At 43.3% G+C, this 26,539-nt stretch overlaps 1 protein-coding gene across 2 annotated transcripts in view; it reads right to left on the bottom strand.

Moving 5' to 3' along the window:
- CDHR3 (cadherin related family member 3) overlaps positions 1 to 26,539 on the bottom strand; it is a 162,027-nt gene that overhangs the window by 26,846 nt on the left and 108,642 nt on the right. For both annotated transcript variants that reach the window (XM_029616027.1, XM_029616026.1), the window contains exons 12-16: positions 22,104 to 22,333; positions 20,455 to 20,626; positions 10,434 to 10,678; positions 3,184 to 3,359; positions 167 to 180 (exon numbers count right to left, since the gene is read on the bottom strand). In XM_029616027.1, coding sequence (XP_029471887.1) covers positions 167 to 180; positions 3,184 to 3,359; positions 10,434 to 10,678; positions 20,455 to 20,626; positions 22,104 to 22,333 — 837 coding nt within the window. The remainder of the gene's footprint in view (positions 1 to 166; positions 181 to 3,183; positions 3,360 to 10,433; positions 10,679 to 20,454; positions 20,627 to 22,103; positions 22,334 to 26,539) is intronic.

The raw sequence follows: 26,539 nt of genomic DNA, 5'->3' as shown, positions 1-26,539 counted from the left end.
TTTATTACTCCAACTAATATGGGTCAGAGGAGGACAAGGATTCTAATATATCATTGCCTAAATCCTACTCTGGTTTCTATAAAGAAAGGAGTTTGGCCAAGGCAATGATTACAAATAACTTAAAATGTAAAACTCAGACAATAGTTATGAACATGCATATACATACCTATGTTTTCACTTCTGCAAAAGCAAAAAAAAAAAGAAAAAGAATTATTATTAAAATGCATTTGTACCCAATGTAAAATATTTATTTATTTATTTAAACCTTTTATATACCGGCATTAGTGTGCAAACATCATACCGATTTACATTACAACTGAAAGATTGAAAATACAAAGAACAGGGGTGGGGGAGGGGGGAGTAAGTAATTAAAGATTGAGGGTTCCTAGACAATATAGCTTTATGTGGCCTGTCAACTTCCAAAACAAGGGTAGGCAACTCTGGTCCTGGAGTACCACAAACAGGTCTGGTGTTCAGCGCATCCACAAGGATGATTCAAGAGATTTATTTTGCGTGCACTTTCTCTAGTGTATGCAGATATATCTCGTGCCTAATCCTTGTGAATATCCTGAACACCAGACCTGTCTGTGCCACTCCAGGACTGGAGTTCCTTACCCCCTCCTGTTCTAAAACATCAAACTCTGCTAAGCCCTTTTCAGAAGAAAAGGGTCATTAGGATCATACGGGTCTCTTATTATTTCCACACAATTCTGGGATGGGTGGAGAGTGGACTTCAAATGAGTGAATGTGAGTAAAAGACACCAGACATCATGCAACTTGCACAAGCGTACATGCATCTATCATCTGGAAGGCTAAGGCTCCTAAATCACATCTGACTTGCACAGCACAGTATTATAGTTTTCTAAAACCTTTTTTGGTGAACATTATGGGGAGTAACTTTGTAACTGCCCGCAGTGGTGCAAAGTCCACCGTTACCTTTTACCAGCAGGCTTTACACACATTTTTAACATGAAATTCCGTGCATATTTTCACTTTGAAATCTACTCCCACACATCTGCAGCTGTTTACTTTGTGTGGACAGATTTTCCTGAGAAAAACTGCCTGCATTCTTTTGAAAATTCTAAAGCATGCGCCTAAGAACAAGCCCCTCCCCCCGGGAATACCTCCTCCTACTGCTAGTAAAGTGACGCGTGCGGCCTCACTACGTGCGCACGTTTACCTGCACACAGGGAGGGGCGTTTTCTAGCAGCCCGGTTCCATGGGAAAAGCACCCCTTTTGCCCCACGGAAAGGACTTTTAAAATTACCCTCTCTTTGTTTAGAGAGGCCCGTGCTGGAATTTGCTGTGCTCTAATCCATCTCCTTGAATGTTTTGTTTTGTTTTTTTTTACGGTCTTTATAGACTGATTGCAGGACTTAGCAATACCATTTCAGGCCTCGGTAGGCTTCTGTTTGGAATTTTCTGATGGCACTTTCATCTCCAGGCCAATTTACAAATTCAATTGTGATTTCATTAAAAAAAACAAAACCCCCCCCCCCCCAAACAAATCAGTTTAACTGTAAGGCTTATTGCTTTGCTCTGGCTCTCCTTCCTGCATACCTGAGTGTCTAACCTGTTCAGAATTTGCCTTAACTTCTCTCGCTGTCATTTATCATTAGGGAGAGAGGGAGGGCACCAAAACAGAGGTGCCATGGACCTTCGTTCACAGACAACAGGGATATTTTCCTGACCAGGGCCCCAACAGGACTGGATTTAAGATTTTGGTGCCCATAGGCAGAGTGCCCCTGTGTCACTAGGGTTGCCAACAGGCTCCAGATTTTCAGGACAGCTTGATCCAGTCCTGGTTTTACCCCATTGCATGCTGGGACTTATTCTGATTTACCTAGTGCATTCCCTAACAAAAGCATGCAATGGGGTAAAACCAGGACTGGATCAAGCTGTCCTGAAAATCTGGAGTTAGTTGGCAACCCTATATGTCACCCCTTTGAAACTGTACCTGCACGCTGCTCCTCTTTGGCCTGGTTTTTGGGAGCCTTCAAAATCTGGCATCCTAGGCAGTTGCATAAATCCGGGCCTGGGCCATGCACTTTGCTTCAGGGCTGGACAATAGGAGTCTCTATTACTTTTCAACCCCCACACAGACTTCCATTTATAGTTTAGTGGTTTTTTAAAAAATTCTCTCTCTCTCTCTCCTATACCTGTTTCTTTCCATTTCTCCCTAGGATTCTCCCTCCAGTTGATATTCCTCCTTTACCCTGTTCATTTGAATCCCACTCTGTTACCCATCTTTGAGACATGAGGTGGCTGGGATGTGTACAGAAACCTTTCTGCTGATGCACCAATCATCTTGCTGTCTCGGATAAGAAAATTGTATTCCTGTGGTCATCGACGAGCGGCATTTTGAGCTGGCAATGCGTGTGGTTTATTTGCTGGTTTAACAGTTTTGTCCTCTAATATTTTGTATGCAGTAAATTGTTTAAAATGACAGAAACTCGTATTAAGCTAGCTTGAAATGCTGATCAATTTGAGTGTCAGTGTAGGGTGTCAGAAAGACCTAGAGCCCCACCCACTCACTGGCTGTTTTTCTTATATAGACTCGTAAAAGGCCTCCTTTCTTGCAGTTTTAATCAATTAAAGTTTCTCTTTCCTCAGTTAATTCCAACTATAACCCATCTGATTTAGCGCTTCCTAATCATGGCCTTGCTGTTTTAACTCAAATCCTCTTGTTTGTTTTTGTCTGTGCGTCTTGTCTTTCTGTCTTCAGTAGATTGTAAGCTCCAGGAAACAGTGACTCTCTCTTATGTGTCTCTGTAAAGTGTGCGCAATAAAAATGACAATCATAATTAATAATCTCCTTCCTGTTCTTCTTCCCAACTTTCCCCATAATCCTCTCTCTGCCATCTTTCCCCCATGTTCCTCCTTTCCCTCCTCCCCCTATTATTTCCATCTTATCTTCCTTGACCTTCCATGTGCTCTTACTTTCTAAGCTGATGTGAGTGCAAGGATCAAGGAAGGTAGCAGTAGAGATCTTCAGGCGGTGTCAAGTGGTGAACTGGTTAGCGCAGGTATCCATTAGCAGACGCTTAAGCTGCCGGAGGTGTTGGAAATATTGCAAACAGGGTGTTAACAAGCATTTCATTTAGGGCCCAGAGGAAAAGGTGCTAAAGGCTACCCTGGGATTTCCGATCTTCTGCAAACATTTCTTTTTTTTTGGTTACTTACAATGGTGCTTTCTCTGGTGTAGCTCTTGGGGGACAGCGGATACATTTTGCTAAGAGGTAAGTAAGGTATGCCAGGCATCCAAGCAGAAGACAGCTGCCCAGGGTGATGAGAAATGGCACATACCAAATTGATGCAGAATACACATTTTCCCTTTTTATCAAATATGTTATAGCTGGCTGTGGGAGAAAAAAAAGTTATAACATAGAAGATGAATATTTGCAGAAAACAAGTGTACTTTCATTTTTTATTCGTGGTTACTTAGTGAATGTGATAACAGTTTGAGTTTAAGGTATTGACTCTACTGTACAGTTCTTATATAGAACAATTGAGAAGAATCTCTTTTAATGTAGAAAAACATCCTGGGCAAGGGATTATTGATAATGTCATAACGACTGAAGAATGAGTGATTTTTTCTGTGTCATCAGAATCCTAATATTTTTCTTATTTCTAGTAGAAGGGGGAGGGAGGAGGGAGGGTGGAGAGAAAGAGACTCCAGGCCTGTACCCGCCCTCCCATCCTTTGGGAAGTAGCAGCCTTTGTTTGGCAAAATAGCAAATGTTCTGACCCACTACCTGGACAAAAGACATTGCAAGGCAATTTTGTTTCAATACTGAGAAAATGGTAATGATGTATTTGAATAGTCCCTTTATGCAAATCACTGGACAGCTGTGTAGTAAAGTCTACATAAATCCAAACTGGGATAATTTCTCTTAATATAAGTACTTAGGCTCTTTGCAGAGAGAGAGAGAGAATATCAACATATCAGATTGCAAAACCTGTTGTTGCATCCGTCAGTCGCAGACGGCTGCGACCGCTCTGCCTTACCTCTTTTCTACCCTTTTCCTCCTCCTTGGACAAGATGGCTGCCTCTGGTGCCGAGTGCCAAAACTCTCGGTGTCTCCAACTCAGCATGGGCGTTCCAGTCCGCCATGCTTCTTCCCGGGGCCTCCTAGGGCGTGCGCGCGCACGTTGCCTATGCTCAAATACACGTCATGGCGGGAACCTCGGGGGCGTCCCCACCACATGATGTAGATACTTCCGGGTATTTAAAGCCTCCACTTGCTAAACATCTTTGAGTTAGCAAGGACTTCGGTTCAAGCTACTCTGACCGCTCTAAGCTGCACGCTTAGACGCCTCGCTACCCTCCGGGGATCTTGCTCCTTACGAAGCTCTAGACACCCACTCCTCGGGGGTCTCTCGCTTCCAACTGCCCTTCGGGGCTTCTACCAACTAGACAACCACTCCTCGGGGGTCTACTTCTCTTTCTATTTCAGGATTCTGGACTATCAGGTACTCTCTCCTCGAGGGCCTACCAGTCTGTGTGTCCTGCACCTCGGACCTTCGGTCCCACCTTCTTCATCACCAGTAAGACGCTGCACTATGCTCCTGTGAGTACCTCTACGATCCGGTGCTCCAACTCCACCCACCAGCCTCGGCCTTGCCCGCACTGCGGGCTGCTGCTATCTTGAACATCCGGGTGAGACATCTACATCTGAGACTGTTGAACATACAGGCACCTTGCAGACTTCAGTGCCTTTCCTTCCTGCATCTTACCATCTATCTACAGCAGTACAATAAAACTTTACATCTACAAGTGTCTGCTCTCTGAGGTTTGCCAATTGCTGTGGTTCCCCACGGGGCCCCTCCCGGTGGGAGGAGTCATCTCCACAGCAACTAAGGGTCCATATGCCCCAAACACAACACCTGTATTGCAGTTTAGGCATGATAGCATTGGGATTAGTATCCCTTGGGCTGTGAAAGGTGTTATGGGATTGCTGATCTCTAGATGGTACAGGGAAATTCAGTTTGATATCTTATTCAAAACATATAGTGGAAAGTGTTCTAAACATCAAAATCACAGAACATATAGAAATAAATGGTTTAATGGAACAAAGTCAGCATGGCTTTACCCAAGGCAAGTCTTGCCTCACAAATCTGCTTCACTTTTTTGAAGGCGTTAATAAACATGTGGATAAAGGTGAACTGGTAGATGTAGTATACTTGGATTTTCAGAAGGCATTTGACAAAGTTCCTCATGAGAGGCTTCTAGGAAAAGTAAAAAGTCATGCGATAGGTGGTGATGTCCTTTCGTGGATTACAAACTGGCTAAAAGACAGGAAACAGAAAGTAGGATTAAATGGACAGTTTTCTCAGTGGAAGGGAGTGGGCAGTGGAGTGCCTCAGGGATCTGTATTGGGACCCTTACTTTTCAATATATTTATAAATGATCTGGAAAGAAATATGACGAGTGAGGTATTCAAATTTGCAGATGATACAAAATTGTTCAGAGTAGATAAATCACAAGCAGATTGTGATAAATTGCAGGAAGACCTTGTGAGACTGGAAAATTGGGCATCGAAATGGCAGATGAAATTTAATGTGGATAAGTGCAAGGTGATGCATATAGGGAAAAATAACCCATGCCATAGTTACACAATGTTAGGTTCCATATTAGGTGCTATTACCCAAGAAAGAGATCTAGGCGTCATAGTGGATAACACATTGAAATCATCGGCTCAGTGTGCTGCGGCAGTCAAAAAAGCAAACAGAATGTTGGGCATTATTAGAAAGGGAATGGTGAATAAAACGGAAAATGACATAATGCCTCTGTATCGCTCCATGGTGAGACTGCACCTTGAATACTGTGTACAGTTCTGGTCGCCGCATCTCAAAAAAGATATAATTGTGATGGAGAAGGTACAGAGAAGGGCGACCAAAATGATAAGGGGAATGGAACAGCTCCCCTATGAGGAAAGACTAAAGAGGTTAGGACTTTTCAGCTTGGAGAAGAGACGGCTGAGGGGGGATATGATAGAGGTGTTTAAAATCATGAGAGGTCTAGAACGGGTAGATGTGAATCGGTTATTTACTCTTTCGGATAGTAGAAAGACTAGGGGGCACTCCATGAAGTTAGCATGTGGCACATTTAAAACTAATCGGAGAAAGTTCTTTTTCACTCAATGCACAATTAAACTCTGGAATTTGTTGCCAAAGGATGTGGTTAGTGCAGTTAGTGTATCTGTGTTTAAAAAAGGATTGGATAGGTTCTTGGAGGAGAAGTCCATTACCTGCTATTAATTAAGTTGACAGCCACTGCTATTACTAGCAACAGTAACATGGAATAGATTTAGTTTTTGGGTAATTGCCAGGTTCTTATGGCCTGGATTGGACACTGTTGGAAACAGGATGCTGGGCTTGATGGACCCTTGGTCTGACCCAGTATGGCATGTTCTTCTTATGTTAAGACTACACAGTAGCCAATCTGAAGGACAGCCTACTGTCGTGTCAGCCATCCCTATCCAGACAGTAATGTGTTGTGAATTTGTGGAGAGAATTCCATGTTGCAGCCTTGCAGATCTCCTTGATGGGAACTGCTCGCAAGTGGGCCACCAATACTGCCATGGCTCTCACAGAGTGAGTCTTGACATGGGCTCTAAGATGCAGTCCTGCCTGGGTATAACAGAAAGAGATGCAATCTGCTAACCAATTTGATAGTGTCTGTTTGGTAACAGCAATGCTCAACCTATTCTTATCAAAAGAAATACAAAATTGGGTGGACTGTCTATGGGCTTCTGTCCACTCTAGACAGAAGGCTAAGGCTCGCATACAGTCCAAACTATGCAGTGCTCGTTTGCCTTGGAAAGAATATTGGCAGGATGATTGACTGGTTAAGATGGAAATCTGTCACCACCTTAGGCAGAAACCCTGTTGTGATAAAATTTAGTATAAGGTGGATAAGTCACTAAAGCCTGGAGCTCACTGACCTGGCATTCTGAAGTGATCACCACCAAAAATATGACCTTCCAAGTCAGTTACTTCACGTCATGGGTGCGCAGCAGCTCAAAAGTAGCTCTCATCAACTGAGCTAACACCACATTGAGGTCCCAAGACACAGTGGGTGGCCTTAGGGAAGGCTTCAACTGAAGCAGGCCCCAAATTGAATGTTCAACCATAGACTGTTCAGAGATAGGTGTATCTTCTATACCATGGTGGTATGTGCCAGTTGCACTCAGATGAACTCTAACAGAGTTGGTTTTCAAGCCAGCCTTCGATAGGTGTAGAATGTAATCAAGCAGTTTTTGTGTGGGACATGAGAATGGATCTAGGGCTGTCTGCTCACACCCCAAGGAAAACCTCCTCCACTTCAGTCCGTAGGATTTTCTAGTCTAAGGCTTTCTAGAAGCCACCAGGACCTGAGACACATCTTCTGAAAGATCGAGTGGCTGCAGGATCAACCTTTCAACATCCAGGCTGTGAGTGACAGGGCCTGGAGACTGGGATGCTGCAGCCTACCCTGATCTTGCGTGATGAGTTCTGAGGAAGTCCTCAGACTGATCAGTTTCTGGATGGACAACTCCTGAAGGACTGGAAACTAGGGGGCTCTCTGCTGCTTGAACAGCCATGGGAGCTCTGATGGTGTTGACAGGATCGAGGAGGCGGAGGATAGTACTTCCTCTGGCGAAAGAAAGACTTCCTTGGCTCCGGACTTGATGGCCTCCTGAATGAGGAGGATGGGTCCGGAGTACTAGCGGAGAGTTGTTGGAGGGTCTCATGATGGTTCTGAAGTATGACCACAGCATCCCTCACCCTATCCCAGAAGAGGTTCTCTCCAGTGCACAGCACATCAGCGAGTCTTTCCTGTTCCTCAAATCAAAGATTCGAGGCCCACAGCCATACCATTCTGCAGGCTCTGATTCCCACTGCAGAGATTCTTGATGCAGTCTCGAAAACACTGTAGGTTGCACAGACCTTGTCTTTTCCATACTCCAGACTATTGTGCACCAGTGACATGAAAGTGTCTTGCTGTTGTTGAGGCTGTTGCTCAGCCACCTCCTGCACCTGCTTTCAGATGTCCTGCGAGTACTGGCTCATCTAGAGCTGGTAGGCAGCAATGCGGGCAATAAGCATGACACCCTGGAACACCTTGCTCCCAAAAGCATCCATTGCTCTGTGGTCTTTCCCCAAGGGTGCTGCGGAATGGGTCTGAGAGCACTTGGCCCTCTTGGTAGTGGATTTGACCACTACCGACTGCTGAAGCAGCTGACGCTTATCAAATCCAGCAGCCTTCTGGATGAGGTAGAATCCGTCTACCTTCTTGTTAACGGGAGGCACTGTGAGAGGGTGTTTCCATATCATCAGCAGCAATTGCTTAAGGACCTCATTTACCAGGACCGCCACAATCTCCTTAGGAGGCTCCATGAACTGGAGGATCTCAAGCATTTTGTGCCTAGTATCCTCCTCTGTCAAAAGTTGAAAAGGGATGGCCTCCGCCATCACCCTCATAAACCCTGAAGGTTAAATCCTCAGCAGAGACTTCCTTTGTTCATCTGGAGGAGAAGAGACTGACGGGAGACCATCAGAGTCCTCGGAGGAGGACCCTCATCCTCATTGTATGCCACAGTGGATGGGGTCCTAGGTGCTCGGCCTACTTCCAGAGGTGTAGGCACTGGTAGACCTGGACAGGGGGGGGGGGAGGGGGGGCTACAGGCCTCTGCATCTCTGCCATTCTCAATGGCGCTTCCTCCTTGAAGAAACTGACAACAACCATCATATCAGTGGGGGGAGGCCTCAGTGCCCCACTGGGCACTGATGCTGTCCCGGGAACCGGCGCCAGCTCTCAGTAACGTGCCGATGAGCACATTGAGCTTCTCCAGAAGCAGGGCCCACTCTACTGCCAGCTGGACACAGTGCTCCAGTTCCTCCTCAAATGTTGCCGATGCCAACACTGACTGGTAGGGAGGAGAGGTAGCCAGATCTTCTTCAGACCTGCGAGGGGGATTGGCGATTGGCACCAGGACCAGTGGAGACTGTCATAGATCCCTGGCATGGATAGAGGATGGACTCTCTTCGCCGCAAGGTCACTTCAGAGGCATTGCGGCAAAAGCACTATGCATCAATGGGGACCGGTGCTGAAGCTTCTTAGGCTTCCCTCAATGCTCGGCCCAGTCTTTCCCCATTGCCAAGGATGAAGACGACGAGCCCAGCATCCTTGGTCCGGAGTAGGTAGACAATAGTCGGTCTACAGCGCCCCTTTCTACCAGCAGCATTGATGGAACCGATGGTCCTGCCAATTCGATGGCATGGTGTCCATCGATGCAGCTCCAAGATCCTTCAATACTGATGCCGATGGCTTGGACTTCCTTGACCTGAAGAGCTGATCCATCTTATTGAGTTGAAGCTGACGTCCCTTCGAGGTCATCTGGGCGCATAAGAGGCAACTTAAAATATCATGTGATGCTCCCTAGCAGAGGATACACACCTCATGAGGATCAGTGATAGACATAGTAACAGGCACTGGGGGCATTGACCATGACGGGTTGAAACAAAAGGGCTGCAATGTCAAAAGTGATGGCAGAGGGTGCAATGGCCATTGGGCACTGAGGCACTGCCACCACAGGGGGAATCGACTGCAAAAGGAAACTTACCTGAAACACCAAAAAACTCTGACTAGGGTCACTTCAGGAGGGCACTGAGAGGGACCCAGTGATGGATTGAAGAAAAAACTGTAAAACCACGAAGAGCAAAAAGCTTTCCACAAGGCAAAGAACAATCAAAGTGAGCTCAATCACACTGCGAGGCTTACAGCCCCACAGAAAAAGAGAGACTGAAGAGGGACCCAGTGTGGGTGTGTGCTATAGGGCATGCTGGACATGCTCAATGTGCCTAATCAAAGTTCTAGAAACTTTGATATAAGTTTTCTGCATTGGAGCTCCATCTGATGATATCACCCATGTGTGACCCTGCTTGTTTTCGACGAAAACTTTTCCAGATCAGCTTTGGATTTTCCCTGATTCTGCTGGGAATAATCTTCACATAAACCAAGCTGAACTCTGCCAGTTTAAGTTTGACTTGAAGTTGTATGCACATCCCTAAAATTAGGCATTCGTTAGTCATTTGTTTCATTCGTTTCTCATTACACGCCTATCTCTAGTATGTGCATAAGCTGTGTGTACTATAGTAGGCTATGTGCGTACTAGAGATAGGCGCGTAAAGTGAAACAAATAAAATGAATGACCATTGATTGCACATCCCTACTAATTATGTCCTGGCAAAGGTGACAATAATGAGTTTATGGAAGGCACCACCTAATTACCTGATTTCTTGTCCTAAATGTCTTGCTTAGTTGCTTAGTTCCTTATCCTTTTCAGCTCAGTCTTAGCTCCTCCATTCAAAGGAGACTCTCAGTTTGCTGTAATACACTGGATGTATTTGTTTGCAACAAAGAGGATGTAAAAATTATGTAGACTTACTGTGGTTGTAGTGATCTGGGTAGTTAGGCCTGGGATGTAAACGTGGATGTTCAATGTCACTGTCCCTGTCTGTACAAGACCTGCAGATTTTGGTGCCAATATATTGTCATCTGTTATGTAAACCAGCAACTGGTAGTCCCAAATCACATTAGATCCACCAGGGTAATCAAAGGCAGATGCAAGAGTTAAGCTCGTCACATTGGAGCCAGCATTTGGAGAGAATGTGAACTGGTTGTTTATATTGCCTAGAAAAACCGGAGTAAACAAGCGCAGTTTATAAAAGCCTTCCATGTTTAAAACCATAAAAACACTTTTGTCTGTATTCAAATACTGTGAAATTATACAATGGTGTTGGGATCCACTACCAATAAAGAAAAATACCAAGAGGTCTACATTCAGACACAGTCTGGATAGCAAAATTAGCCAGATAAACTTAACTTTGGAGATATTTTCAACAGGGCAGTCACACTATTGAATATAGCTGGCTAGCTTTAGAACAGCTTTTTGACTCAATCAGACTTAGCCAACTAAGTCATCTGCTAACTCTGAATATTGGAGTTAGCTGGTTAACTCAGCTCCTCCCAGTTACGCCCCTAATTTATCCGGCTAAATTCTAGCCAGCAAACTTATTAGCTGGCTAGAATTTAGCTGGATAAAGACTGTGAATATAGCCGGTAAGCCATTTAGATGGATAACTATTACGTTATCCATCTAAATGGCTTTTGAATAAGTGTTTTTAGACAATTTTAGAAAAGAAAATTGTTTTATGTATCAGACGTATTTACTTAAGTACTGTACAACTTCACTAAACTTGTTAAGTTTGCTTATACAGCTAGAGGTAGTACCCAGACAGGAATACTGGGCCATATGTGCTGAGTGTTTTAGTTCGGATCACAGCTTGTTGATTTCATTTCATATCTTGGATTTGTTACGCATTCGTTTGGGAGCAAATGTATGAGCAAGGAACCCATATATAGCTCAATAATATGCATAGCTCCAGTTCCACAGAATTACTGGGAAACCATTTCCCAGTCTAAAGAACAATTCTGCACATGCTTTCTATGCCTATTGGAATGCCATCCTTGACTTACAATCTCTGCAAAAATATTGCAACACTTTCGTCAATACTCAATGGCTGTGATAAAAATGACAAAGAATACATCTTTTTTTCACATTATGCTTTCAAAATTCAGAAATACTATAATTATTTTCAACAGGAGGTTTTAATCCTCCTGGCATGGCCAGGGTCTAAATAGTATTCATGTTTCCATGGGGGTCAGGTGGCAGGACATCTATCCCTCTCCCATGTTATATCGATTCTCAATCCCAGCCAAAAGGCCAGAAAGGGACTGTCCTCAGCTCATGACCTAGACCTCACGTTTAATCTGAGTTAAACAAAAAGGTGTTCAGATCAGTGACGTCAGTACAATAAAATGCAACAAACAGACAAATATAGCTGTGGGCATAAATATGTGGTTAGAAACATAGGATATGTTGGTAGAAAAGAACCATGTAGTCCACCCATTCTGCCCATTTGTACGTCTACTGTGCTAACACTTGATCTATGGTCCCTCAATGTCTGCTCCATGCGTGCTTGAATTCTGCCATTATTTTGGCTCCTATAATTGCTGGATGTCTGATCCAGGTGTTCACCACCCTCTCAGTGAAAAAGTATTTTCCGACACTCCTTTGGAACTTCCCTTCTTTCAGTTTCATATAATGATCCCTTGTCCTTCAATTTTTCAGTCTATGGAAAATGCTACTGGTGTTTATTGCCAGATACTTGAATGTTTGCATCATATCTTAAGCCTGATTGTCCTCTTTCAGCTTCATTAACTGTTTTTAACCATTGTTTTACTACGTATATGAAACTCCCTAAATTTCTTTTGTCATGTATGTTTGTCTTGATTAGATTGTAAGCTCTATTGAATAGGGACTGTCGCTTATGTCTGTACAGTGTTGCGAACGTCAGCTAGTGCTATAGAAATGTTAAGTAGTAGTAGTAATTTCTGACTGCAGGAGAGTGAAGCCTGCTCGGTCATCCTCACAATCAGCAGCAGAGTAATAATGGGTGATTTCAATTACCCCAGTATTGACTGAGTGAATGTCACATGAGGACATACTAGAGAGGTAAAGTTCCTAGATGAAATAAATGACTGCTTCATGGAGCAGCTGGTACAAGAACCAACCAGAGGGGGAAACTATTTTAGACCCAGTCCTTAGTGGAACACAAGATTTAGTGCGAGAGGTAACAGTTTTGGAGCCACTTGGTAATAGTGATCACAACATTATCAAATTTGATTTAATAACTGAAGGAGGATACTAATCCACTGCATCAGCATTTAACTTTCAAAAAGGAGACTATGATAAAATGAGGGAAATGATTAGGAAAAACTGAAAGGAGCAGCTGCAAAGGTTAAGAGGTTATATGAGGCATGGATGCAATTTAAATATATCATCTTGGAAACCCAGATCAGATGCATTCCATGTACTAGAAAATGTGGAAGAAAGGCTAAAAGACTACCAGTATGGTTAAAAGGTGAGGTAAGAGAAACTATAATAGCTAAAAGAACATCTTTTAAGAAATGGTAAAAGGATCCAAATGAAGAAATCAGGCAAGTTAGATGCAAATCATTGACAAGGAAGGCAATGAGAGAATTTAAAAAGAAGCGTGCTATGGAAGCATAATAAAAACTTTTTCAGATACATTCAAAGTAAAAAGCCTGTGAGGGAGTTAGTTGGACCATTAGACGATCAAGGGGTCTAAGGGGCTCTTAGGGATGACAAAAGCTATAGCAGAGAGATTAAATTAATTCTTTGCTTTGGTCTTCATTGAGGGAGATGCCAGAAATGATATTCAAAGGCAATTATTCATAGGAACTGAAACAAATCTCAGTGAACCTGGAAGATGTACTAGGGCAAATTGATAAACTAAAGAGTAGCAAATCACCTGGACCAGATGGTATACATCCCAGAGTGCTGAAAGAACTGAAAAATGAATTGCGGACCAGCTATTAGTAATTTGTAAACTTTCATTAAAATTGTCTATGGTACCTGAAGACTGGATGGTTGTCAATATAACGCTAATTTTTTAAAAGGGATCAAAGGGTGATCCAGGAAACTACAGACCAGTGAGTCTGAAGTCTGTGCCAGGCAAAATGGTAGAAACTATCATAAAGAACCAAATTGTTGAACATTTAGATAGACATAATTTAATGGGACAAGGCCAACATGGATTTAGTCAAGGGAAATCTTGTCTCACCAACCTGCTATATTTTTTTGTGGCCATAAACAAACCAACATATAGATAAAGGTGAGCCAACTGATATAGTGTATCTGGATTCCCAGAAAGCATTTGACAAAGTCCCTCATGAGCAACTTCTTAGGAAATTAAAAAGTCATGGGATAGGGGGCAGTGTCCTATTGTGGATTGCAAACTGGTTAAAAGATAGAAAACAGAGTAGGGTTAAATGATAAATTTTCCCAATGGAGAAAGGCGATCTGTTCTGGGTCCCAATGGAGAAAGGCGATCTGTTCTGGGTCCACTGCTTTTTAATATATTTATAAACAACCTGGAAATGGGAACAACAAGTGAGGTCATCAAATTTGCCAATGACACAAAATTATTCAAAGTTGTTAAATCACAAGAGGGTTGAGAGAAATTTCAAGAGGACCTTACAAAATTGGGAGACTGGGCATGCAAATGGCCAATGAAATTTAATGTGAACAAGTGTAAAGTGATGCACTTAAGGAAGAGTAAGCCAAATTATAGCTACACAATGCAAGGTTCCACATTAGGAGTCACCATTCAAGAAAAGGATCTAGGCGTCATCGTTGATAATACATTGAGATCTTCTGCTCAGTGTGTAGCAGCATCCAAGAAAGCAAATAGAATGATAGGGATTATTAGGAAATGAATGGAGAATAAATCAGAAAAGGTGATAATGCCTCTGTATCGTTCCATGGTGCAACCTCATCTTGAATATTATGTGCAATTCTGGTTATGACATCTCAAAAAAAATAGTAGAATTAGAAAAGATCCAGAGAAGAGCAACCAAAATGATAAAGGGAAGGGAACGATTCCCCTATGATAAAAGGATAAAGAGGTTAGGACTCTTTAGCTTGGAGAAGAGAAGGCTGAGGGAGATATGATAGAGGTCTATAAAATAATGAGTAAACATTAATTGGTTGTTTACTCTTTCAAAATATACAAAGGCTAGGGGACACAATGAATTTACTAGGCGATACATTTAAAACTTATAAGAGAAAATATTTTTTTACTCTTCTCATAATTAAGCTCTGGAATTCATTGCTAGTGGATGTGGTGAAAGCTACTGGTGTAGCTGCATTTAAAAAAGGTTTGGACAAGTTCCTGGAGGAAAAATCCATAAACAAGTAATAAGGTGGACTTGGGGAAAAATCCACTGCTTATCCCTGCGATAAGAAGCATGGAATCTACTGTAGCTACGCTTTGGGATTCTGCCAGGTACTTGTGACTTGGACTGGCCACTGATGGAAATAGGATACTGGGCTTGATGGACCTTTGGTCTGACCCAGTATGGCAAGTCTTATATTCCATGCACCATTTTGGTAGCCCCTCCTCTGAACGGTCTCTATCTTGTCATTGTCCTTTTGCAAATGTGGTCTCCAGAAATGAGACTTGTAGAAAGGTAATATTACTTCCCTCTTTCTACTAGTGACACCTTTCTATAGGTACCCAAATATATACTATTAACTTTCCCAACTGCTTTGTCACACTGAGTAGTTACCCCTAGCGCTCCTTATTAGCGCCGGCCTTAATTTAAATAAAGAATCGCGCACCCAGGAGAGGTGCCGGGGCAGGCGTCGGGAGAGCGGGCGCTCGCCTCGGAGCGCTGGCTCTCCCGCAGAGTTTACTGAATGGGCCTGAATGTTTCTCTCCCCTGGTTCAGGGAATTGCAGGTGTGCAGCTTATTTTTTAAATTATGACTCAAATAGTATATTTTCAAATGATACTTTCGGTATTACTGCTTGCTATATATTTTTAAAACACTGTGCAGCACATAGTTGGCAGTGCCTTTTTTTTTTTTAAAGACTCCAATTCATTACAGCCAAAAAGTCCAACTATATTTTTTTTTTATATACTGATGTTTGATCTGAGATATCACATCAGTTTACATTCAGGTACTGTAGGTATTTCCCTATCCCCAGAGGGCTTAATATTTAAGTGTTTGTACCTGAGGCAATGGAGGGTAAAGTGACTTGCCCAAGGTCACAAGGAGTGACAGTGGGACTCAAACGCTGGTCTCCTGGTTCGTAGCCCACTGCTCTAACCATTAGGCTATTCCTCCTCCCTCTGTACAAATCTTTTAAAAAAAAATCAATATTATTTCTGTGTCCCTGATTCCTGCTCCTCTGTGAATTCCTACAGAGCATGCCATGAAAATAAAAACTGTCTTTAGTGCATGACAGAACAACAGGGAAGGTTCTGGGAGACATAATTAAGACACTGCTTTTGCAAAGAGAGTATCCTGCAGAAGGGAGTAGTGACTGAGAAATGTAATCTAGCTGACTTCTTTTAAAGGTGAGTGCAAAATTGTGAGCAGCAAATTAATTATGATCCAAAACTCTGCCCACAATTTGGATTTTTTTTTTTTTTTAAAGAAAAAATGCTAAAAGCCCCCAGCTATACTGGGAATTTTGTTATATTTGCTCCCCATTACTTGGGTTCTTTTGATTGAGATTCTATAAACTCTACTGTTTAGGAGATACTTGGATTATTAGTGGGGTTTTGGATTATAAACCCCAATCCTAATTATTTTTATACCTTATTAGTATTTTCTTATGACGTGATAACACTTTTGGTTTTGTGATACAATTCGGGCTTTATGCAAATTTTGCTTCATTAAGAATTTATAATCCAGGGCTTCCCAAGCTGTGGGATGGGAACCCCAGTGGGGTCCCAAGTGCCTCAGATGGCAGCAGTCTTCAATACCAGCAGCAGCAGCGTTAATAGTGGAAGGCAGCGTGGGGCCTACGAGCCAGCACACACTTGCAGGCCCTGCACATGCATAAGTTTCAGTGGTAACAGGAGTCCCTGCGGCCACTGCTTGCACTGGCTCACAGGCCCTGTGCTGACCTTCATTATTAATACTGTTGCTGCTTGCAGATCACCGTCAGAGTTGGGACCAGCCAAGATGGGAAGAAAGGGATGAGTGTGCACAGGACCATGAAAACTGCCACAGCAACTCTCTCTTTACCCGCTACTGAGCCTACCAAGAGAAAAGTGTTGCCCCTGTCATCAGTCTGCCCTCTCTTCTCACCGGTTGTCATCCATCTTTGACCCAGGGCCCAAAGGAAAATGTTGCTGCTGAGTCAGGACTCAGGGGGATGTTTAGAGAAGGGGCTGCTTGGAGGAAGGGTTCAGATGCAGGAGAGTTCTGAGGGTAGGATCAACTGAAGAGAGAACGGCTGTGGCGGGTGAGAGAGGCAGAATTAAAGAAGATTGACTGGAGGTTCTTATGGCCTGGATTGGCCACGGTTGGAAACAGGATGCTGGGCTTGATGGACCCTTGGTCTGACCCAGTATGGAAACAGGATGCTGGGCTTGATGGACCCTTGGTCTGACCCAGTATGGAAACAGGATGCTGGGCTTGATGGACCCTTGGTCTGACCCAGTATGGCATCTCTTATGTTCTTATGTAGGACAGAAGCTGCGAGGTGAAAGGGATCAATGGGGGATGGGGGGGGGGTTGGAGAGAAGAAAGTTAGGTTGGGATGTGATAGAGAGGGGACAGGGGATGAGCGTGAGGCAGGAATGGGAGATGATGTGAGAGTGAGGGAATGACAGGAACAGTTGTTGCTTATAAGAAGGGTTTGGGGAAGATCAGTTGGGGGGTGAAAAAAGAGATGAAGGAGGTGAGAGGAACTGGGGAATGCAAGAGGGGATTTGCTGGAAGGGTGCAAGTTGATAGAGAGAGGATCCCCAGGAGGGAAGAAGGTTAAGAAAGGAGGTCGTCTAGAGGGGGTGGTGGTTGCGAAAGAGTATCAGCTGGAGTGTGGTGAGGGTGGGAATGGAGTGATTATTGGAAAGGGACCACTAGCCCCCCTGCAAATTTGTTTTGGCCGTCCCCTGAGGTCATGTGAATTTTCAAATGCTAAAGTAGGGGTCACATTGGCTAAAGGTTTGGGAAGTCCGGCTAAAGAGCGTGGAGCGAGTAACTACAGTCAGGATACAGACCTTCTCTCTATTGCTCTTCCCCAACCGTTGTCTAGATTTGCATTTACAACACACGCTCCCACAGACTTAGGGGCTGATGCAAAACAGTGCGCTCAGCCGAGCGCACTGTTAACCCACGGTTGGGCATGCGTTTTGGAGGCACGTCCACAGCCCCTTAAGCTATTAGCATTGTGGCGATATTAAGTCGGAGGAAACAAAAGTTTAAAAAGTTAAATAAAAATTTAAAAAAAACAAAACATCGGTGGTCAAATTAGGAAAACGGAAGCTCAGTTAATAAGCTTCCATTTTCCTAACCCGAGGATAGCCGAGCTCTCGTGGGCGCCCACTGCCAAGGAGGTGCTAGGGGCACACAATCGACCCTAGTGCCTCCTTGGCAGCGCGACCCCTAATTTAAATATTGCATGGTGCCCCCAGGAGAGGTGCCTGGGCGTGCGTCAGGAAAGCGAGCGCTGAACATTGAGTGCCGGCTTTCAGCGCACTTTTTTTGTATCGGCATCTTAGATGGTAATTTTTCAAAGGAATTTCTGTGGGCAAAGTAGTGCTTTACTTGCAGAAATGGCCCTTTAGTGAATCATGCTACTGATGTTCATGTAAAATAACGTGCAGACACACTGGGGTAGATTTTATAAATGTACTTGCGGGCGTACTTTTGTTCGTGCACCAGGCGCGAACAAAAGTACGCTGGATTTTATAAGATACGCGCGGAGCCGCACGTATCTTATAAAGTCCGGGGTCGGCGCGCGCAAGGGGGTGCACATTTGTGCAACCTGCGCGCGCCGAGCCCGGCACGCGCTGCCTGTTCCCTCTGAGGCCGCTCCGAAATCGGAGCGGCCTCGGAGGGAACTTTCTTTCCACCCCCCCGCACCTTCCCCTCCCTTCCCCTACCTAACCCCCCCCGGCCCTATCTAAACCCCCCCCTACCTTTGTTGGCAGATTTACGCCTGCGGAAAGCAGTCGTAAATCTGCGCACGCCAGCGGGCTGCTGGCGCGCCATCACCCAACCCGGGGGCTGGTCCAGAGGCCTCGACCAAGCCCCTGGGCCGACGCCACACCCCCGGGCCCGCCCCCGAAATGCCGTGTCACTCGCGGCACGCCCCCTGACACGCCCCTCCATGCAAGCCCCGGGACTTACTCGCTTCCCGGGGCTTGCGTGCGCCGCCGAGCCTATGCAAAATAGGCTCGGCGCACGCAGGGGGGGTTTGGGGTAGGTTTTCAGGGGGTACGCGGTTACCCCTTTGAAAATCTACCCCACTGTGAGGGTAATTTTCAAAAAGTAAGCAGACTTTACCCCTAGGGTTGTGTGAGTAAACGTATGTGCGGAAGCGATTTTGCATGTACATTTATGCGTACTTCAAAGAGGGCACTCCCAGGGGTGGAACTAGGGCAGGCAAATCATTTATGTGCACACTTTTGATATTTGAAACTATGCACATACACACTTACATCTGCCCCCAAGCAGGCATTAATGTGTGTGCAATTGCCACACAGGGTTCCGAGTACCCCCACTAAAAGCGGACTTAACATGCATGCATCTGCTGGGAAAATTAGGGCCGAAGTCCCCGTGCACTTTCTACATGAGGACCTCAGTTCTGCAGGTGGCCGTTATTAAATTACCCTCCCTCAGTGCATACTTTTACGTTCATATGTGAGAGGCATTTCCAAGAGGTGGAGTCTGGGTGGGGCTGGGACTTTTCCACATTCTTTTTGATGATAAAAAGTATGCAAAAGTATGCACGTAAATTCTCTCGTCAAAACTACACGCACCAAATAGCAGCTGGAATTGTGTGCCTGCAGTTTTGCTGGGGTAATTTTCAAAGCAGACTTGTGCACGCAGGTGCACTTTGAAAATTGCTGTAACTTATGCACATAATTGCTGGCTAACTTATGCGCAGTGTTACAAAATTACCCCTTAAAGGTGAATTTTCAAAATGTTACCTGTGAAAAAAATTAGCATATGTACGCGTTAGTAGCCTCTACTTGTGTATTCCATTTTTTATAAAAGTCCAAAGTACGCGTGCACATATACGTATGTACAAAAAGAGGCAGTCTGGGGGTTCCCCGGGCATAAGTCGCCTTTTTAAAGGACACATGCATACATTTTCCAACTTTCTTGCATATTTTTGCACCTGCTAATTATCTTGCACATGTGATAATATGCATTGAAATACGCATTTTATATATTACATCAACTTGCACGTGTAAATCTGGACTTGCAGGGGCAAGTCCTATTTTATTTTCAAGTACAAAATATATGCAAGTATATTTATAATATACACGTAGGTGGATAAAGTCCATGCATTCAGTGTATTGATAAATGTGGTTTCAATGCATTGTATTATTTGAACGTAAGCCCACATGCATGTGTATGTTGTAGAGCAGAGATATGTGTATTTTATAAAACACACAGATGTCATACGTGTGTTATAAAATCTATGCACGGCTACATACAGTATATGTGTATATGCCGCCGTGTGCAGTTGTTTGAAAGTTATCCTCCCTATGTAACATCTCATTATTCTATACTACTTATATATTTGAATACAACTATCTATTTACCTAACCTTTAAACCCCAAATGTTATTTCAATATGACAGTTTGCTGCAATGATATTTGTAAACAATACTGTGTCTCTACTACTGTAAACCGTTCTGATGGCGAAACCGAATGATGGTATACAAAACATGTTAAATAAATAAATAAAGAACTAAATTAAATATCAACTGGTACTGTATATTTTAAAGATGGCTGTGGGTTTTCAACTGAGAATATCCCAGCTGTTAAATTTAAGAAGGTCACAAATACCTGAGTTGATGAAGTAGCGGAAAGATCTGGGTTCTGAATCTCGGTCAGTACACGTAAGCTTGAAATTCTGAATATTTGTGCCAACACCTTGGTCCACTGGGACTGACAGTGAATATGCGTTAGGATTACAGATTGGCTTTTCATCATTAGCTTCTATAACATTTACAGTTACCTACAGAAAAAGGACACCTAATTAGATATCATTCATCAAAGTTCTACTTCATTGTTTTCAGGACTAGAAAATGGTGCAATGTATGTTTGCTATTTTATGATATTATATGTGAATCAACATAATAAAGGAGTCTTTTGTGATATAAAAATGCCACATTCCTGGATTCAACTGCAATTTGATTCATGTAAGGCTTCATTTTAAATAAAGAATTAATTTTATACAAGGCAGCATTCTTTCTCGTTTATCTATATGTGCAAATAAAGGAAAGAACCCCAGAGGAGTGGAGGCACCAATGGGAAACTGAGTAATAAAACAATAATGGCATCAGAAACTCTGCCCAACTTTTATAGTAAAAAAACCCAGCAAACCTGTGCACTTTGCAGAAGAAAGCTGTAATGAAAAGTACACAGATTTGCCATTCTTTGACTATAAAAGATGGACACAGAGTTTCTGATACCATTATTGTTTTATCTCTAACTGGTTGATTTTAAAAGCCCTACGTGCACCAAAGCCGGGAGATATGCATGTGACTCAGCCTGGCACACGCCACGCAGATTAAAAAACCCAGACGGGTACGTACATAAAATTTTTCCTCACCAAAAGGAGCGGGGTGTGGCGTGGTCTGCGCAGGGAATGGGCGGGCCGGGACTGCACCATGAAGTCAGCGAGTATAGTAGTTATGAGCACAAGTACATGCCGGGGTTCCTACCATGTAACTTTACTTCTGCTATGGATGGAGTGTAAGTCGTTTGACAAAAAAAAAAAGGAGGCTAGTCAGCAGGGTTTTAAGGCTTGAGGCTAATAGGGTAAATGGGAGGCAAGTTAACTAGGGGGTTTAGGAAGTCCTCTCCTTTCTGGGGCGAACTGGCAAAAAGGCCTATTGTGTGCCGTACGTACTTACTAAAATTCCCCCCACTTACATGCTCAAGATGGCATTCACGTGCACATGCGTCTGTCAATATAAAATCGTGCACACATATATGCACAGATAGCCGATTTTATAGCACTCGTGCATATATGCGCATTTATAAAATCGGCGTGTCTATGTGCGTGCGCTGGCAAATGCGCGTATATGTGCGCATGTGCGGAGGTCTTAAGTTTTACTTCTAAGTTTCCTGTTGGTGCTTCCACTCTTCTTGGATTTCATCATGGATTTGTGATTGTCCTTTTTTGGCTCGTTTTGTTGCTAGTGTTGTTCTGTCAAATGAAAGAAAGAATTGGACTAAAGAAATATTTTTCAAGGACAGCATGGAAAAGTAGGTTCATGACTTGCAAGAGGCCAGCTTTCAGCATTTCAAAGAATACTATTTCACCCGTGTCTCTTTTCTTCAAAGTGCCTTTTTGAGCCAAGGGAGTTGGAAAAATGGGCTTAACACTCTACTTGTTTTCATACTATCCTATAAAATCTAAGATTAAATTATCTGTTTTCATGTTCAGTATTTATAGTAGCTTTATGAAATCATAATATATTACTTACTAATACTGTGGCAACTTTTGAATTTGAGTCAACAGCCTGAACTGTTAAAGTATGCTTTGGCTGAGTCTCATAATCTGCAGATTTGGCAAGCTGCAAATTCCCTGTGTTTGGATCAATCCAAAATATATTAGAGGATTGTAGGGTACCACTTCCAAACACAATGGAGTATGTTATTCCTGTGAATGGATAATCTTGGTCTGTTGCGTAGACTTGTCCAATGCTGGTCTTGGCTAAACAAAAAACCAAAACAAAACACAGAATAATGTTAGAAGCAAAGGTGCAAAGAGAAGAATAATTCCCAGTGTCATAAAATCCACATGGATAGTCTATGAGGTCCATATTCAAAAGCATTTAGCTGGCTAACTTTAAAATTAGGGAGCTAGAATTTAGCCAGATAAGTTAGGGATGTTCTGGGAGGAGTAGAGTTAGCTGACTAAGTTAACTCCAATATTCAGAGAGAGAGAGAGAGAGAGACTAGCTATCATAGCCTCACATTCGAAAGGTATTTATATCTCTATGGGATGCCCACCTAGTAACTCGAGGTGAGGTTTAGGTATTAGTGAGGGGTTAGGGGCCACTTTGACATTCAAAGTGAGACTTACAAACAGAACAGTGCTCTTTTGTGAAGATTTGATGACCTTCGGAAAGTCACCCAAAGATGAGATTTGTGCAATGTTCTCTCAACCTAGCTTGATGGACTTTCTACCTGGGTTAACATCAAGCTAGGTTGAGAGAACATTGCACAAATCTCATCTTTGGGTGAGTTTCCTCATTCCGAAGGTCATCAGATCTTCACAAGAGAGCACTGTTCTGTTCGTGTGTCTCACTTTGAATGTCAAAGTGGCCCCTAACCCCTACACTGATAGAGGCTTGGTATTTTCTTTTTTTTGGGAGGAGTCAAGTATAATTTGCACTGCTCAGTCTAGGTTTAAAATCTCCTCACCCAGCTATGTTTTGGACTTGATGTCAGATCATAGAAACATAGAAATCACAGCAGAAGAAGACCAATAGGCACATCCAGTCTGCCCAGCAAACTTTCACACTTATTTTCTCATACTTATCTGTTACTCCGACTGCTGCGTTCAGGGCCCTTATTGGTAGCTTTTTGATTCTAATTTCCTTCCATCCCCGCCATTGATGCAGAAAGCAGTGTTGGAGCTGTATCAAAGTGAAGTATAAGGCTTAATGTTTAAGGGTAATAACCGTCGCATCGAGCAAGTTACCCCGATGTTTGTATACTCATACTGCTCTGATCAATGCCTTGTTAGATGTTGGCTGGATGTAAATCCTATTTCTTCATTCCCCCTGCTGTTGAAGCATTGTGCTGCGCTGGATATGCATTTAGAGTGAATTATCAGGCTTAATTTGTTAGGGGTAGTAACCATCGCAATAAGCAAGCTACTCCCACGCTTATTTGTTTACCCAGACTGTGCAATTCAGTCCTTTGTTGATGTCTGAATATAAATCCTCTTTTCTTCATTCCCCTGCCGTTGAAGCAGTGAGCTGTGCTGGATATGCTTTCCAAGTGAAGTAACAAGCTTAAATTGGTTCGGGGTAGTAACCGCCAATCATGTTTGTATTTTTTTTCTTATTGAAGTTTTGTTTTATTTCTTGATGTTCTACACAGGGTTGATGAATTGACATTTCTTGGATTTTGAAACCTTGATATGTACTATTGAATAGCAAGTAAAAAAAGAATAAAAGACCCATCTTTACTTTATACACATGTGAAAAAGAGGAGACAAAATGCTGATTTCCTGATTAAAAAGATGCAAAACCCAACCCCCCCCCCCCCCCCCGGCAGCAAAATGGCAAACACTCTGATGCAGCCATAATTTGATAAATAAAAGTCTTTTTCAAGGAATTTGTATTTAAAGAACCCTGCATTGGCTTTTTTTAGTTGACTTTCCAAACAAAAAGAATAATTATGAGATCACTATGAATGGATGCATGTGCATATCCATGTGTACCCTCCCAATAACTTTCCTTTATATGTGTATAACCATGTATACCCTCCTAATAACTTTCCTTTGTATGTGTGTTTCCATGTGTTCCCTCCTAATAACTTTCCTTTGTATGTGTAAATCCATGTGTACCCTCCTAATAACTTTCCTTTATCTGTGTAAATCCATGTGTTCCCTCCTAATAACTTTCCTTTGTATGTGTAAATCCATGTAAACCCTCCTAATTACTTTCCTTTGTATGTGTAAATCCATGTAAACCCTCCTAATAACTTTCCTTTGTATGTGTAAATCCATGTATACCCTCCTAATAACTTTCCTTTGTATGTGTAAATCCATGTATACCCTCCTAATAACTTTCCTTTATATGTGTGTTTCCATGTGTTCCCTCCTAATAACTTTCCTTTGTATGTGTAAATCCATGTAAACCCTCCTAATAACTTTCCTTTGTATGTGTGTTTCCATGTTACCCTCCTAATAACTTTCCTTTGTTTGTTTGTGTGTTTCCATGTTTGTGTGTTTCCATGTGTACCTCCTAACCCTGACTAACAATACATATAGCTGAAAGTCACCAACAAACAGAAAATTGACAATTTTATTATTTGTTACCCATTATTAAATATTAAATTGAAGCATTATACACATATATGATTATCCCAAAATCATATAAATGGTAACCCCAACCCATCTCTCATTTAGGGGCGGATTTTAAAACGAGCGCGAATAGCCTACTTTTGTTTGCGCTCCAGGCGCAAACAAAAGTACGCTGGATTTTAGTAGATACGCGCGGCGCCGCGCGTATCCGCTAAAATCCTGGATCGGCGCGCGCAAGGCTATCGATTTCGTATAGCCGGCGTGCGCCGAGCCGCGCAGCCTACCCCCGTTCCCTCCAAGGCCGCTCCGAAATCGGAGCGGCCTCGGAGGGAACTTTCCTTTGCCCTCCCCTCACCTTTCCCCTCCCTTCCCCTACCTAACCCACCCGCCCGGCCCTGTCTAAAACCCCCCCTTACCTTTGTCGGGGGATTTACGCCTCCCTCTGGGAGGCGTAAATCCCCGCGTGTCAGCGGGCCTCCTGCGCGCCGGGACGCGACCTGGGGGCGGGTCCGGAGGGCGCGGCCACGCCCCCGGGCCGCCCCGGGCCGTAGCCACGCCCCCGGAACGCTCCCGACACGCCCGAAAACGCCGCGCGGTTTCGGGCCCGCCCCGACACGCCCCCGACACGCCCCCTCCGAAAACCCCGGGACTTACGCGAGTCCCGGGGCTCTGCGCGCGCCGGTAGGCCTATGTAAATAGGCTTCCGGCGCGCAGGGCCCTGCTCGCGTAAATCCGCCTGGTTTTGGGCGGATTTACGCGAGCAGGGCTCTGAAAATCCGCCCCTTAGAGTATATTACTGAACTATGTAACCCTAAAATATTGGCACACCATGGATAACTTAGAAACCTAACCAACCTATTTCGTGCCAAAATGTAAACCATTGTGATGGTATATTACTAAACGACGGTATAGAAAATTTTTTAAATAAATAAAAAAAATAAAATAATAACTTTCCTTTGTATGTGTGTTTCCATGGGTACCCTCCTAATAGCTTTCCTTTGTAAGTGTGTAACCATGTGTACCCTCCTAATAACATAAGAACATAAGAAAATGCCATACTGGGTCAGACCAAGGGTCCATCAAGCCCAGCATCCTGTTTCCAACAGTGGCCAATCCAGGCCATAAGAACCTGGCAAGTACCCAAAAACTAAGTCTTTTCCATGTAACCATTGCTAATGGCAGTGGCTATTCTCTAAGTGAACTTAATAGCAGGTAATGGACTTCTCCTCCAAGAACTTATCCAATCCTTTTTTAAACACAGCTATACTAACTGCACTAACCACATTCTCTGGCAACAAATTCCAGAGTTTAATTTCCTTTGTATGTGTGTTTCCATGTGTACCCTCCTAATAACTTTCCTTTGTATGTGTGTTTCCATGTGTACCCTCCTAATAACTTTCCTTTGTATGTGTAAATCCATGTGTACCCTCCTAATAACTTTCCTTTGTATGTATGTTTCCATGGGTACCCTCCTAATAGCTTTCCTTTGTAAGTGTGTAACCATGTGTACCCTCCTAATAACTTTCCTTTGTATGTGTGTTTCCATGTGTACCCTCCTAATAACTTTCCTTTGTATGTGTAAATCCATGTGTACCCTCCTAATAACTTTCCTTTGTATGTGTAAATCCATGTATACCCTCCTAATAACTTTCTTTTGTATGTGTGTAACCATGTGTACACTCCTAATAACTTTCCTTTGTTTGTGTGTTTCCATGTGTACCCTCCTAATAACTTTCCTTTGTATGTGTGTTTCCATGTGTACCCTCCTAATAACTTTCCTTTGTATGTGTGTTTCCATGTGTACCCTCCTAATAACTTTCCTTTATATATGTATTTCCATGTGTACCCTGAAAACTCTCTAGTTTACAACACATTCAAAAG

This window comes from Rhinatrema bivittatum, chromosome 9 (assembly GCF_901001135.1).
Source record: "Rhinatrema bivittatum chromosome 9, aRhiBiv1.1, whole genome shotgun sequence".
In the NCBI taxonomy this organism is placed as follows: domain Eukaryota; kingdom Metazoa; phylum Chordata; class Amphibia; order Gymnophiona; family Rhinatrematidae; genus Rhinatrema; species Rhinatrema bivittatum.
The sequence above is the reverse complement of the archived record's forward strand: the minus strand, read 5'-3'. Positions and strand labels throughout refer to the sequence as shown.